At 41.0% G+C, this 16,935-nt stretch overlaps 1 protein-coding gene across 6 annotated transcripts in view; it reads left to right on the forward strand.

The window, feature by feature from the left end:
• Window positions 1–16,935, forward strand: part of LOC135089167 (uncharacterized) — a 203,134-nt gene that overhangs the window by 181,353 nt on the left and 4,846 nt on the right. For 5 of the 6 annotated variants that reach the window (XM_063984470.1, XM_063984491.1, XM_063984501.1 and 2 more), the window contains 8 exons: window positions 769–948; window positions 7,925–8,104; window positions 9,238–9,459; window positions 10,089–10,229; window positions 10,877–11,090; window positions 11,455–11,569; window positions 12,363–12,481; window positions 16,456–16,584. In XM_063984470.1, the coding sequence (XP_063840540.1) occupies window positions 769–948; window positions 7,925–8,104; window positions 9,238–9,459; window positions 10,089–10,229; window positions 10,877–11,090; window positions 11,455–11,569; window positions 12,363–12,481; window positions 16,456–16,584 (1,300 nt within the window). The remainder of the gene's footprint in view (window positions 1–768; window positions 949–7,924; window positions 8,105–9,237; window positions 9,460–10,088; window positions 10,230–10,876; window positions 11,091–11,454; window positions 11,570–12,362; window positions 12,482–16,455; window positions 16,585–16,935) is intronic. The other variant, XM_063984509.1, reaches the window with a different exon arrangement.

The raw sequence follows: 16,935 nt of genomic DNA on the forward strand, positions 1-16,935 counted from the left end.
AGACCTCTCTCTCTACCTCAGATTGTCTCTTAGCGGCTTACCCTGCCTCATCCTCGCGTCCGCATTCCCACCCATCATTCTGCTGTCTACATAATACAACTCATCCCTTCTTTAAAGTGTCTATGTTTCTTTATTCTTTTCTGTATCCTCTTTCGACACTAGGGCTCGTATTATTAAAACGCTTTGTCCTCTCATGAAGACTGTTTACAAAGGTCACAGAGATGATTATTCGTGTCCCTAAGATTGTTTGTTGCTATTGTTGATGCAGAAATATTATTAAACAATAAAAAAATAAAAAAACCTTGAAAGCCCGTAAGACGACGGCTTGGACTTGTGTTGATGAGGGGGAGTATGTAGCAGTCTTCGGAGCTTTGTTCTTTTACATACAAGAAGCACATATTAAACAAATATATGTACAGAGACTAGAGAAGTTGTCAACGAAACAACCTCCTCTGCAGCTTGTTAAATGTATAAAGAAGAAGAAATGTTTAGGAATACAGTATTAAATCATTCCTCTTAACCCTTTCTCGTCACCACCACCACCACTCCCATTCACACCCTCACCCCAGTAACCTCCACTTATCTTCTTATCACTCACGCCCTCTTACAGATATAAGTGAACCAGAAGAACCACTAGAAGACGACGAAATGTTTAGGGATACAGTATCAAATTATCCCTCTTAACCCGTCCTCGTCATCTACAACCACCTTCACACTCTCACCCTAGTAACCTCCATCTACCCTCCTCTCACTCACGCCCTTTTGCAGATATTGGTGAACCAGGAAGACCACCAGAGCGCGAGGAACCACCAGGACCCACGCAACAGAGGTCCTGCGCGAAAGCTGAGTATCTCCGGCCTGTCCCACGACCAGATCCGCACCAACGTGATCAACGAAATAATCAGCACGGAGCGGGACTTCGTGAAGCACCTGCGTGACGTGATCAAGGTGAGCGGGAGGAGCGTCAGTGGTGGGTGGGCGATGGATGGGAGGGTGCTGTGCTGTGCGGTGTGGTGGCTGTTGTGGTGATTAGTGCTGTGTGCTAGTGGTAGTAATGGTGGTGGTAATATGTAGTAGTGGTTACGATCATGATAGTTGTAGTAGTAGCGGTAGTGATAACAATAATGGTTGTGGTGGTGGTGGTGGTGGTAGTAGTAGTAGATAGCAAATATAGTAACAGATATAGTAGTAGCTGTATCAGTAGTAGTAGTAATAATTGTTGTTGGTGATGTTGTTGCTGCTACTGTTGTTGTTGTTGTTGTTGTTGTTGTTGTTGTAGTAATAGTAGTAGTAGTAGTAATAGTAGTAGTAGTTGTTGTTGTTGTTGTTGTTGTTGTTGTTGTTGTTGTTGTTGTTGTTGTTGTTGTAGCAGTAGCAGGAATAGCAGTAGCAGCAGTAGTAGTAGCACTAATGATAGCAGTAGTACCTCATCTTGGTACTCCTGATATTATTTTAGCATCGTCCAGGACCATTACATTTACCCCACAGCCTCTTCACCCAGGTGCTACGTCCAGGTAGGTACTCATTAGCTGCAAGGTGGCAAGGTGGTGGGAATCAGGAAGGAAGAGGAGGAGGAAGAGGAAAGGATAATTTGGCAGAGTGTTCGCTGTCCCTCGCTATTAGGCTTAATTGGTAACACTGCTTTACTTCATCTCACTTCATTATCTTGTTATCACACTCACTTCACTCTCATTTCACTCATTTCCGTTCACTCTCGCTGCTACACTCACTTCATGGCAGTCATACACTTATCTCATCACGCCACATTCTCTTCACAACCACTTTCCTCACATCATTCTCACTTGCTAACGTTGAATCCTTACATCTGATCTTCACCCTCACTTCCTAACTAGTCATATTCGCCTCACACTGACTTCGCAATCATAATGTCGTACTTATATCACCTTCATTCCCGTCACACAGCCACACTTGCCTCACACTCATTTCATCATCTTATCACACTCCACCTTTATTCCCATCACACACACACACACACACACACACACACACACACACACACACACACACACACACACACACACACACACACACACACACACAGTCACGCACGTTACCATCAGGTCATATCACATCGCCTTTCGTTCGCTCTCTCCTTATACAAGCTTCATATTTTCACATCAATCTCAAGTTTAGAAAAAATGAAAGAGAAAAAAAAAAAAGGAACAGGTGAAAAAATAAATAAATACTAGGATTCGGAGAATGGCTATATTAAACACGAATATTTCTGAGGAGGATGGAATGGACTGTAGGACGGAGACACGGAGCCAGGGGAGGAATGGAGGAGGGGGAGGATGAAGCCTAGTAACAAAAAAAAAAAAAAAAATCCTTACCCCATCCACTTACCTACCTACCTACATACAGCAATTTCTACTTACCGTGGAGATCGAATGCCGGGAGATGATCATGGGAGAAGCGAAAGCCTAACCTAACCCATTACAACCCTTCCCAGCACCATCTCTCTCTCTCTCTCTCTCTCTCTCTCTCTCTCTCTCTCTCTCTCCTCTCTCTCTCTCTCTCTCTCTCTCTCTCTCTCTCTCTCTCTCTCTTTCCGAAGGCTGAGACAGGATACAGCAGGTGGTGGGAGTTATATGGAGTTTATAGAGGCGTGGGGAGTGTCTGACGGAGTCCTAGTATCTAGTTAGCATTTCATTAGTAGCATCCCATTAGTAGAACTTCATTAGTATCTTCGTCGTATTTTCAGTACGCAGTATGTTAGTAATTAGTATTTGAATATCTCCTTGTCTCTCGTAATTATGTCAGGATACCAGGTGGTGGTGGTGGTGGTGGTAATAGTAGTAGTAGTAGTAGTAGTAGTAGTAGTTAAAGAAAAATAGTAATGTAATCTGGCAGAGTAAAATGTTACCCAATAAGGTCTTATAACAGAAACGGGCTCATCTCTCACTCACTCACTCACTCACTCACTCACTCAATCTCTTCAGCAAACTTTAATTAATTGGTTGAAGTCCTGGCAAGCTCCCATAAACGTACGGTGACGGAAGCGGCGGCGGCGAGCGTGCGAAGTGAGTTAATCTGAGGATGGCTGCAGGTGGGTCCTCTGGGGTAAAGCAGAACTGGTACATACACACTGCACGCTTGTTCCCTGCATATAAGCGACGCCACGTGAACCTGTCTGTTGTTACGGCACGTCAAACCTTCGTAGTTCATCCACCCATCCATCCGCCAATCAGTCAATTAATGTACTCGTGTAGAAACGGCAATAAAAATAAATAAAATAGAATAAAAAGAAATTCAGGCAAAGTTTAAGTAAATCAGATATATAATTATAAAGGATAGTAAAAATATTCCTTCAACTATATTACAACATCAACCAGGAAAACAACAGTGATGAATAACGGAAGCGATGTTGACGTGTTGATAAAGGAAGCAACAATAATTAAAAAAAAAAGAAAAGTGAAGGTAACGCAATGCTCATCACCAGCCAGACAACATATCCAAGAGAGAGAGAGAGAGAGAGAGAGAGAGAGAGAGAGAGAGCCTAGACAACTCACCAATTAACGTAACCAGAAAATGTCAGAGCGATTAGCTGCATCTGACATCTAAAGGTGCGTCCACACGATCGAACAATGCTCGACGGACAAAATTGTTACCAACTACCAGTGGAAAGCGGAAAGGCTCGTTGATGACGTCAGAAGCGAGCACCAAGTGGTGTACCGGACATTGCACCGTCACAAACAAGCATTACTTACCTTTAAGTATGGATCCTTAAGCACATCATAGATGGTTTGGCACATATCAGGAATGATTGCAGACAGACTCTGTTTTGAAATCCTTGTGCTGTATTGAAGTGAACTGTAGGAGCACCCGGTGGAAAGGTACCTCAACGTTGCTTCCAGACGTGCTGCAGGTGAAATGCTCTCCCTCATACAGGTGTCCTGCTTTGTTATAAAAGGTTTTAACTTTTCCAATAAATCGTAGAAGGTATTTGGGTCCATCCGCATATAGTTCGTAAAGTCCGATTCATAGCCAGTTCTCAATTCTTGCAAAATGGTTGCATGGCTTCCCCTTTCATTTCGTTTGTGCAACCAGTCCTTGCACCATTCCCTTCTTGTCATCTCCTCCTCCTCCTCACAGAGTACAGCAATGATCATGCTGCATAGTGCAATTTTTTTAGCCTTCTTTTTTTTCTTGTGGACCATGGTAGTGATGTACTGCACCACTCGTCCAAGGCCACACACTGACTTAAATGCCTGAGTTGCCAACGGACATCACCTTCGAACATTGTCCACCGGTCTTTGCCCTGTGAGCAGAGTTGAAACAGTGGTAAACAGCCTCATCTGGTACCACTGATTGTTGCCAGATCCACTTCCATCGTTTCACCGCTTATGACGTCATCCTGCTTCTCCTCTGATATGGTAACGATTTTGTCCGTCGAGCATTGTTCGATCGTGTGGACGCACCTTAACTTCACTCACTGAACGCAACCACCCAACCAGAGACGCCGCCTGGTTCTCCTTTAAACAGTGTGGTGGCGGTGGCGGTGCTGGTGGTGCTGGTTGTCGTAAAGAAGCCTCGAGTGTGTTGGGAAATAACAGTGTATGAAAATTTTAATATCCTTCCTCTTCTTCATTTTTTTTTCTTCTTCTCTCGGCTTGTGTTTATTACCCGGTGAAAAAAATATAAATAGATGGACTACTACTACTACTACTACTACTACTACTAGGCTTTCTTAAAGTTGGAGCCTTGTAGTATTTATCTATCATAGTAGTATCAGTTAATTAATACGTGGAAGTAAATGGAAGGCTAAAAGACTACTACAACTAATATTCTTACTACTACTAAGCTTTTTTTAGTTGGTGATGTGTTTTGGCAGTATTTGTCAACCGACCGTAGTAGTATTGTATAATTAGTACGTAAAAGTAAGTAGAAGGGAAAAGATTCGGAAATAAAAGGTTCATATTGTTGAAAACATGGGCATCTTATCGCAGCTTCCTCTAATTGTAGTGAAAGTTACTGGGGTCTTGATGTATTTTCCATATTTCTGGTTTGAGTTCTGTTCTACTTATGGGAATTCGACTGATCGTCTCTGGAAATAGTCATGGTGAGAGGCTCAAGGGTTTATGTTCTGTTGATATGAGTCGCGTGGGTTTGGGAGCCTGAGTGGCGCAGTTGCTGAGGGGGTGACGCATGACCGAAGCGGATGTTCGAACTTTAGCCGCGGCACGTCATTTAGTACAAGAAATAGTGTTAGTGATGTAATTTATTATACTGCAGAAAAATTAACTGTGGAATTGGAAATTTACCAACAAAACATACCTTTTCGATTTAGTAGGAAGCAAACAAATTATTTTTCGCAATATTGCCACGTCATTGGATACGAGAAAGTGTTCGTGATGTAATTTACTGTACTTCAGAAAGAAAAAGAAAGTACTGTACTATGGAAGCAAAAAAATATCAACAAACCGTAATACCTTTTTCACTTTAATGCAGACAACTCAAATTTCGCATTATTGTGTATTTATTTTAAGTGACTGTCACTATACACGTCAAAGACTTGATGGTTACGCAATCTTGACAGGGCTAGAAGACTTAAACTGCTTAGTATTATGATTATGTTCCTCTGTAGTAAGAAACTTTGTGTGCTTGTGAATGTGATGCTTTTCCTAGAGCTTAACTTTTTCCTAGAGTATAAAAACATGAGAAGGAAATGGAAAGATGCTTGTGATGTTATTTTACCGCAAATAACAATAGGGAGGAAAAATAGTCGCTTCATGCCAAGTCATGCCATTTTGCGTTTATGTATGCTGCTATACATTTCCTTTTCCTTTACGTGTAATAAGAGGAGATTGGGTAGAAATTAAAATATGCAAAGGAGGGGGACAATATCAATAACGGTAGTATGGGAAACAAAGGAAGAAACAGCAGCAGACCAGTTAGACCGTAGACGTCACGGTACTGTTTTTGGTGACTGTTATCTGACGTACAGCAGTATAGCAAAGAGAAAGACGCCACCCAAGCACCCATCAACTCCTTCCAGTCAGAGCTGTCAGTAAAGGAAGACATACCATGCAGTTAGGAGAGGTGGAGGAAGAGGAGTAGATGCAGATGGAGAGGAGAAGGAAATGAGGAGGAGGAGGCGAGGCTGTGTTGCCGGCGTGTGTTCATCAGCTGTTTCTTTATGCAGGTGACAAGACGTAGCTCCGCGTGACATATTACTGCGGCTCTCATTACCTCTCCTCCTCTCCCTCCTCTTCCATTTCGCCTTTCTGCTTCCTCTCTTTATAAATTATCGCTCTATAAATCGTTTCTTCCATTGTTTGCCTTTTTGTAACTAATATTATTTCCTCTCAGTTACACTCAGACTGTACTTCTTACCTGATTTCTTCACTCTTATCCTCCTTCCCTCCTCCGCCTCTCTTATTTTCTGTTTCTATCACTAACTTCTCTATTTGTATTTCAGCATCTCCCCGTGAAGTTACCCTCTCTTTAGTTCTTTCCTTTTTACTTTGCTTTGTTCATACCAGTCTCTTCATACCTACGTACCAACCTTCCTCCTCCTCCTCCTCCTTCTCCTCCTCCTCCTCCTAAATAACCTGAACATTACGCCGTGCTGCACTTCAACCCCCTAGAATATTAATTGCCTTACCTAACCAACCAACAACCAGCAGATCCCCATTTCCAGTTGAGGATTGTGGGAGTTAGGTGGATCGTAGGAGTGGAGGTGGTAGGAGACTGAAGAAAATAGATCTTTGGAGGAGGTACAGGTTTTTAGGGGAATTAGATTAGAGGAGATGTAGGATTTTGAAGGAAATTACACAGGAGAAAGTACTGAACTTTGGAGGGGATAGGAGTGTCCGAGGTAAAGGATTTTGGAGTAAGGAACTGGAGGAGGTGCAGGATTTTGAAGGAAAGGACCGGATTAGGTACATCATCTTGGAGAATGGATTGAAGAAAGTATGGGACTGGAGGAAATAGAACTGGAGAAGACACGGGATTGTGAAGGAAATAGGATTGGAGAAAGTAGAGGACTGGAAGAGCCTGGGATGGTTGAGAAGGTGGCCTTAAAGCAGAGGACAGCAGCAAGTCACAGTTGAATAGAGGAAAGGGAGTGGGAGTAGGATATGCATCAGTTGGTTAATGGAATGACACACATGTAGTACTTCCATGTATAAAATATCACTCGGCTCTCCATGCTATAAAATACAACTTAGGTGTATGTTGTATGCCACATCACTACTAAAGTCACTGCCACCACTAGTATTACAAATAACATAAATCATTACTATCATTTGTTGTACTTTCATCATTATATTGTCATTCATGTTCATAAGTCATCATTACACTAACATTATTCACCATCATCATCATAACTATCATATTTACCTAGTTGTTTCTATATATAATTACCTCTTCCATCATTATGAGCTTGGAATATCACCATCATCAACATCATCATCATTATCATCTTCACTATCATTAAGTTAGAACAGCAAATATTTCTCTTAGCATCATTGTTAATATGAATTTAGATGCATTTCTTCTCTGTCATCATTATTAGCTTGAAATATTATCATAATTATCATCATCACCATCACCATTTCCACCACCACCACCATAAAGTTCAAGCATAGTACATATATATTTCTTGTAGTAGCATGGTTAATATAAATTTATATGTATTTTGAAATATGGGTGTACTGTAATATAAACAGCAATTAACAACTTTCAATACTAAACATTTTTTCCATAATCTATTGGCATTTTTCAGAAACTTTTATTTTTACTAAAATATGTTAATTAGTTTATTAACCTTGAAAACAGAACATTAACCCATTATTTGTACATGCAGTCTATATCCCTGTAGTGCCCTGAATGTTGCCAGAAGATGACCATAGCAGTGAAATGGTTAAGAATAAGATCTCATCCTCCACTCTCCACCTTGCAGGGTTACCTGATGCAGGTGTGCAAGCGGGGCGACATGTTCAGCAAGGAGCGCATTGCCACCATCTTTGGCAACATGGAGGCACTCTACCACTTCCAGAGTGGCTTCCTCAAGGAGCTAGAGGAGTGTATAGACTGGCAGGAGCCCCACAAGTCTTGCATTGGGGCCATCTTTATTAGAAATGTAAGTCTGGTCATCTCAGCCTTAACTAATTTTCTCTCTCTCTCTCTCTCTCTCTCTCTCTCTCTCTCTCTCTCTCTCTCTCTCTCTCTCTCTCTCTCTCTCTCTCTCTCTCTCTCTCTCTCTCTCTCTCTCTCTCTCTCTCTCTCTCTCTCTCTCTCTCTCTCTCTCTCTCTCTCTCTCTCTCTCTCTCTCTCTCTCTCTCTCTCTCTCTCTCTCTCTCTCTCCCTGTTCCTCAAAGCATCCTGACCCTCTCCCTCTCCCTTTCTCACTGAGCACCAAGTTGTTTTAATTATTACTAAACTTTGAAGGGAATTGTATCTCAGTTCTCAGTTTCCTATTAAGAGTTAGGAGTGAGTGGGAGAAGTTCCTGGAGTTAATTTGCCAAGTGATAAAAAAATTTTTTGCTTTACATAAGGAATAACTTATGTTTCCTGAGTGGGAAGGTCAATGCTTGATTGCTGGTTGTGAGGCTTAGGTTCTTAAAGATGAGGATGTCAAGAGGCTGGAGTGTGCTAGAAAGACCATGAAGACATGAGTGGAATGATACTGTGAGACAGGTCAACGATTGAAAGGTTGAGGAGAAGCAAACTGATATTGGAGAAGTGTAAGAGTGATTGGTTTTAGTGCTGAATCCTCTGAAATTTCTAGTGTGCTGAATATTCTGAAATGAAAGATAGAGAGAGAAGGTACTGCAGTGAAGAAAGAATGAGGTTTTGAGTAAGAATCTGGAAAGCATACAACTTCATAAATAAAGTGTAGTACTTGAGTTGCTTGTCTGAGACCCAGTGAGTAGCTAGGACTGAATCTGGTGAACCCATTAACTTTTTTGAAAGAAAAATCATGGAGATTCACTCATCACACCAGCTAAACAATTTTCATCACAATCTCATATTTACTTAACTATATGCTCCATCATCCCTTCATTTCTTTCCCCATTTACCTTCATCCTCATACTTTTTCTATCAGGGAAAGAAGTCTGACAAGAAATAATGTTAGTCCTCAATTCTCCACAACAGCCAGACCTTCTTGAATTACTTTCTCATATAATTTATGCATGTTACATAATTATTCATCTACTCTCCTGTCCTCTCTCTTTCTCCTCCCTTCCTCATGCTTCTCCTTTTATCTTTCAGCGGGAGAAGTTTGAGATTTACAGTGAGTACTGCAACAACCACCCGGCGGCCACCTCAGCGCTGCAGGAGCTCTACCAGGACCAGCGGTATGTGCACTTCTTTGAGGCATGCCGGCTGCTGCAGGAGATGATTGACATTTCCCTTGATGGCTTCCTTCTCACACCTGTCCAAAAGATCTGCAAGTATCCACTGCAGCTGCAAGAACTGCTCAAGTACACCAAGGTATGACACAAACAAAAATTATCTTGTACAATGCATTACAATTTGTACTTTATCAATATTTTATAGATATAGATAGATCTACTTCCAAAATAGTCCCAAAAGATAACATGGGACATTAAATCTGTAGGAGCACTCATTTTGCATCAAAGAGGCTGAAATTGATATAAGAAGGGGATTTCATGTAAAAAATAAAGAAAAATATGATATCAAGCTTGCATATCTCTCTCTCTCTCTCTCTCTCTCTCTCTCTCTCTCTCTCTCTCTCTCTCTCTCTCTCTCTCTCTCTCTCTCTCTCTCTCTCTCTCTCTCTCTCTCTCTCTCTCTCTCTCTCTCTCTCTCTCTCTCTCTCTCTCTTTCTCTAGAGTATTATAATGTAAGATATTGGTAATTATAATACTGCTGATTTTGGTAGAATTATGATGATAGCAATACAGTATTCTAATTATTACATACAGTAATATTGTGTAAGACATTCCTGTACTGCTTTAATTGTATCAATGTAAAAACTGTCAACAAAACTAGAAAATATCAGTATTCAAGAGTCTCCACATTATACATTTCTGGATTAAGGATTCTCAGCCAGAATCATTAAGAATGGCTGTGGTAGTTACAGTTTTTTTCCCTCCCAGACGGACCACCCGGACTATAGCAGTGTGAAGGGTGCACTGGAGGCCATGCGGGACGTGGCTCTGCTGGTCAATGAGCGCAAGAGGCGGATGGAGTGCCTAGAGAAGATAGCGTCTTGGCAGATGACAGTGGAGGGGTGGGAGGTGAGTGGCTGAGTGGCTTGGTTTTATCATACTTTATCCCCTCAGGAGCAGGATTTGTTTTCATTGTCCTTTTCACTGAAGAATTGAGCATTCATTCCCACACTGCCAGGTAGTGGTGACATAGGTACTCCATTAGAAGGTCATGATATTTGTTCATAATCTGAATGTTTTATTGGTTTAAATATGGGATTATGATGTGTGTGTGAATGTTGTGGCTGTCGATTAATAATTTTCCTTGTATCCACTCACATGTTTTGCCAGTAAATGTCAGCTAATCATGTACAGTATTGAGATAACAAGCAGGAAGACAATAGATAGATAACTGCAGAAGCTAACATGAACAGGAAATCATCACCACTGTAGCTACTCTTGTTGGACATAAAGCTGCTGGAGGAATGGGTGTCCAGTCCTCCACTCATAGCCCTTATAGTTTACAGTATGCACCTTATATGTACCCACAACATTTCCTTGTTTTTGTGAATAAGAAATGCAAGAAACATGTCTCCATTGCCCACTCTTTGTGATTTTAGATCTACACCAGCATTCCCCATCAACATAGATCTTGGTGCATTCATTCACTTTTCATGCCAACAAATTAGGAAATTATATTGCAGCAACTGAATGAAACAATTCTTCACCACCCATAGGGGCCAGACCTGCTGGAGGAAAGTTCACAGCTGATCCACCAGGGGGAGGTGACCAAGGGGGCAGGCGGTGCATGGCCCAAGGATGTGACGCTGTTTCTGTTTGACCACCAATTAGTGTACTGCAAGCGTGACCTGCTCAAGCGCAACACCTTTGTCTACCGTGGCCGCCTCAACCTGGATATGTGTGAGGTGGTGGACATGCCAGCCAACAAAGGTGAGGCAGCTGTGGTGTGTGATGCTGTGGTTAATTATTACTTTGATCATGAAAACTTTGGTGCTCCAACAGTGAGGCTAACAAAGGTGAGGCAGCTGTGGTGTGTGGTACTGTGGTTAATTAACTCAACCAGTCAAGAAATGCTGTTAGTGAGGATCAAACTCAGAACCTCTCCTCCACAAACATGGCAACTTACCACAGGTCTTGCAGGTTGTGTGGTAATCATGGTGGCTGTGTGGTGTTTTATCTTTGCCTTCATCTTCATCATCTTCACTACATTTTTTCTTCCTTCACTTCCTGTCATGAACAAATGATACACATTACACAAGAATGTTGACTCATCCAGGCCTCTTTGTGTTGGCAGATTCAAGCTTCAACATGAGTAATGGCTGGAAGATTCACAGTGTTGCCAAGAACAAGTGGTACACTTTTTCCTGCAAGACAAACCCAGAGAAACTCAAGTGGATGGAAGCCTTCAGGTCAGTGGTGAACAAATGTAGAGGATCACTGTATTACATATGTTGTCATGCTTGCATTTATTCATCTACATATATTTTTTTCTGTAAGTGACAATGTGTTTTATCAATTAATATTAGAATGTCAGTCCAAGTTGAGTGTTATTAGATGTTGTTCATATTTTAGTAACACGTGAGTAAGAGATAGGTTAGTCATGGCCGAGGCACCACACAGGTGACTCGCTGATGTACTTTTGTCAGGAAGTTTACTCCAGGTGGTAGACATAACATGTAAACCTTTATGCTGAGTTTGTTAATGCACTGGAAGGAATATTCTGTAAGTACAAATGCACAAACTGTTGAATAAAATGAAAGAAAATTTTTACTTAATAGATGTAAATATTTATGCATTTTCAGTAGTACATACATGTGTAACCTTTGATCTCTCCATTTTAATTTGGAAACTAGTTCCACTTTATAAAAATTTATTTATTTATTCAATTTTCTTGTTCGCCATCCCAATTATGTGGGAGGAAACCACTTGTATAAAAGTAGTTTTCCATTCTTTTCTATATCTCTTTTCTTTTATGCTTTCTGTTTTAGTCTTGTTTTCTTGAAAATGTTTTATTGCAACCCAGCTATGTTAATAAGTTGTTTTAAAAAATATTATGCCTTCATCACCATCATTTAATGTCTCTTCAGTCCATTGATATGATATTCATCATCTAATGAATCTCTTCACTCATTTATGTAACACCCTAATATCTTTTTAATGAATTGAGTCCTGTCATGTAACACCTAAACCTCTCGGTAACAGGAAGGAGCGAGCGTTGGTGGCAGCGGACGAGAGCGCTGGCTTTGTGGTGGGGGAGAAGGCCAAGAACCTGGCCAGAGTGGCAGCACGAAACCAAAGGAATCGACCCAAGAGACCAAGAAGTGAGTATGACCCAAGCACAGTCGTCCTCATGGCCCGTATCTAGCTGACTGTCTCCAAATAGCAGATCAGGGACCTTACACCCTCTTTTTTTACCCCCCCCACCAGTTATAAACATATCTCCCTGCTCATGATTCAGGAGACCAATAATATATCTTTATCACCAGTGAAATGCATTAGGTTTGGCACACATATACCAGAAGCATAGCCAGAAGCAGCAGCAGGAAATTGAAATGTGTGTAGGGAAGAGGAGACACCTGTGAAACTCGTACTTCTCTTTAACAGCAATCCACAAAATTTACATCTGATACATGAAAATTATTACTTTTTACTTTCTATCCAGAAAATGTACATTGGATAAATGAAATCTCATCATTTTTGTTCATTAGTCAAAGGCCTTTGTTTTTTTTTACAATAATTTCATGGGTGAATCTTTTAAATGAACCTATGGGATGGTTTGCCAAAGGAAAAGGAGGAGGTTGGAATTAGGAGTGTGTCTATGTTAGTGATTTGTGTTAAGGGACAAGGAAGGATGACTGGGCTGTGACTGATGTTACTGAACTGTAGTGGATGTTAAGAGACTGACAAAAAGGAAGGGAAGGAGTGAGGAAGAAGATGGAGGTTGTGTTCATCACTGTTAATAAATCACAGTTTTTGAGCATAGTGTAACAAGGAAAAAAGAAAGAAAAGAATACTTCAGTTTAATCTGATGCCTAATTGAGGAAACAGTGACAGACAATCTAAAATATATTTATACAACTTTTCAAGTAACACATTGTCAAGGCACTAAGTTCCTCTTTTGTGTTTTTTTTTATAATACTGAGGATTATATGCACACAAACCACTTAGCCAATAACAAGGGAGCAAAATACAGATGCAGACAATGAGTGACTTGGCTCAGTTTGTACTCACTGTGTGCCAAGTTGATCACTTCCTGTCATAATTAGTAAAAAGCTTTCTACAAGGAAATTTACAGAAAACCAAATATACAAAAGAAAACAAATATCAAGAGGTCTGTCATGCTTCCCGTCAGTACACAGATCCTGGCTGGATAACAGAGGCCCTTTTAAACAGCGAAGAAATAGATACAGTACTTCTCTTGTAACCCTAGAGAACTAATAAGATTAAGTAGAATTATGATCTGTTCTTTCAAGGCACCACGATACTTCACTGTTGTGGTGTCATAACTCAGTCAGCTTCAGTCTTTTTGATAAATTGGGGGAAAGGAAGTCAATTTTGTGTCAGCTCAGTCTACAGAGAGGAGAGAAAGAAGTATGGGAAAAAATTTTGCATATGTAATTCTGTGAAAAGGAATGGGAGGAAAAAAAATGTTATACTATCTGCTTAAGAAGATGGTGTGCAAGGAAGAATTAGAGTAAGAAAAGACCAAAGCACCTTCCCCACTAGCACCAAGAGCAGCACCAGCACCCACACTCTCCTGCACCACACGTTGTTGTTTGTCCGTCCAGCATGCCCCTCACCACCCATACACTGCACCTCTGCACTTGTGTTATCCTGACCAGACACAAGCTGAGCCTCCACACCCAGTGACCTATTAGAGGCAGCATGCTCACCCCATCCCCACATGTGCATGGCATACCTGAGGCACCACACACTAGTTAGTGCCAGGCACCCACCAGTGCCAAACATCTGTGTTCCGCTGAATCCTAATGCAGCAGACTCCTGTGCAGCATGACCTAATAATAGCATCATTAATCTAGATACTAAACAGATATATAAAAGATGTTAGATCACTGTGTTAGCTTGAGAGTCCCACCATACTTGTCACACAGCAAGGAATCGAGATACATACTTGCTGGAAGTGCCTCAATATCAGGAGCAAAACTCAATGCTATCATGGCATAAAGAATCTGAAGATCTCTATTTGACACTCACTTTACAAATTCTAATGTCAAGTGAATGTTTGACCATAATTTGGCTTTAAAAGTTATTAATTTTTCATGAAACTGATGTACTTTATGCAAGTGAATCAGTGTTTGAGGCAGACATCAGGATTCCCTCACAGAATTCCTCAAGTTTGTCAGGGAGTACTACGAAGGACAACACCCACTCCTTTCTGACAACTTTTGTTTGTTGGCACAATACAATATCAGATGCAAGTCCTGCATTGCTCACATGTCTATCAAACAACCATCTTCACTATACAGTCATAAATGTAAATCATAAATGGGGTCATGAGGTGCACTCAGAGCCAGCCTAGCTGTGATTTGCCATGTAAAAGATTGTGAATGAGTGACCCTGTTTCTCATTCATTGCCATTGTGGACTGCTCCTGACAGCCCATACATACCTTGGTCTAGCTCTGAGTGTTACCTGCTCACCCTGCCTCACCAATCAACTAGTCCAGTTTAATTCCTGGAGTATGTGTGTGTACTTAGCAAGGCCACCTTTGATCAGAGATGATGAATTGTACTTTTCATTGCTTTTCCTAGATTTTTTTAAAAGATATAGGATTTTAGATGTCGCAAATGGTGGCCAGTGTGTCAGCACTAAACAAGATTAGTTAGCAAGCACTTCATGGTTAGATAGTTGCAAGGTCTGTCAGAGAGAGAAATGTGCCCATGCAGGAAAAAGAAAGTTTAAAGACTAGACTTCTCTTGCCAGCAGTGACATTAATAGGAGAATGCTAGTCAAAGGGAACACCAATGAACATTGTGTGTTGTGAACATTATTTATATGAGAGGCATGTAGAGTGACAAGATGGGCGAGTGAAAGCATTATCATGGTATGTGAAAGATGCAGCATGGGCACCTGTGCTAATGGAGTGGTGTGGTGGAATGTGGGAAAAGACATGCATTTATGGGGTTTGGCTATTTTGTGAAGATGAAGAATGATGAGTTTATAAAGAAAATCTTGAGTAAAATTGAAGGTCTCGACCGGAAAGGAAGACTACTTAAAAGGTGGAAGGACGGGTAGAGGAGCATGTGTAAGAGGAGGTGCTCATAAATGAAAGGGATTTGAGCAAGCAAGGAATATGACTTGGATAAGGAAAGGTGGAAGTTTTGGTGTGTCAGCAGCTTTGGGGACATTACCAGAGTGAGTGAGGCATCGTTGAGAGAGATGGAAACAGAACTATACTTTGTCTTTTGCTCCCATCATTCCAGTCTTAGAGAAAAATTTTCTGATGCCAGAAAAAGCAGCATTTTTATTTTCCAGTGATTGTCCTGTTTCTCATACACATCCTGTTCTCTACACACACACATACACACACACACACACACTTTGTGCCAGCTGTTGTAGGATAGTGTTATTTGCCTGACTGATGAGAGGAGACAGAAACAAACCATCTCAACCACCACTACTATTATTTTACTCTCACAACTACCACTACCACTAACACCACTCCCCTTACCACTACCATTATTTTTTTTTTTTTTTATATAACTTCAATCACTTCTGTTACCACTATTTTCTCTACCATTTTCTCCACTACAACAACCATCACTTTCACATCTACCACTGAATTCTATAGCGATGACATACAATAGACAAGGGAGCTTAGGTTTAGAAGCATCATGTGTGATTAAGTGGAAAAGACATCACACTCGCATGGAAGTGAGAGAGACATCCATAGACAAACAGTCGCACTTGGAGGTAGCCAGTCTTTCACAGCAAACATTAGGGCACAGGTCATAGGCACAGATTTATACTGTAGATATAACCTGTCCAACTCAAGCACAAAGTAATAGTATGTACTTAGTCCTTTGTATTAATGTTACAGTAATCTTTTCCAAGTCCTCATGTGTGTTGTTTGCTTTTTTTGAGATAACAGAATTTTAACAGTAAGAATAATACTCAGCATTACTGCATTCCTGTAAAAAAAATAAACACTAGTAGCAATGCTTTCCATTAAAACCAGTAGAGAGAAAGTAGCCTTTTGTCTTCCGGTTAGAAACTCAAAAACCAAAAGAATTATTGTCCTCTGAAACCCGCCTGGTGTATTCGTTCCCTCACAGCGACCAAAACTCACAAGCGCGTGCAGGCCATGACTTACGCTCAGGCCGAACTGCTAGTCAATCTTGATCCTGATTCGCGCTCCAATAGCCTTCCCTCAGGTGTGCAGGCACCCGAAGGGAAGAAGAAAGGCAAGTGTCTGTGTGTGCGTGTTTGTGTGACCCGCCACACTCTTGTAGACTTTTTCATGGCATGTTTACCTTCTGTTCTTCCCTCCTGGGTAGTTGGCTCACTGGCTGACTGGCTGAAGGGAAATACTACTACTGGTGTACATATTCCTTGTTGCAATTACTGTGGTGGCATTGTGGTATGGTTTGCAATATTACATACTTAATACATTGTTCTTCTAGCCCTATTTGCCTGGGTTTTCTTTTATATATACAACTCTTCCCCCTCCTGCAGTACAGTGTGTGGTAGTGGTGATGGTGATGGTAAGACTGACTGTAAGAGAGGAAGAAATGAGAGAATCAAAGTATTATTGT

This window comes from Scylla paramamosain, chromosome 3 (genome assembly GCF_035594125.1).
Source record: "Scylla paramamosain isolate STU-SP2022 chromosome 3, ASM3559412v1, whole genome shotgun sequence".
Classification (NCBI taxonomy): domain Eukaryota; kingdom Metazoa; phylum Arthropoda; class Malacostraca; order Decapoda; family Portunidae; genus Scylla; species Scylla paramamosain.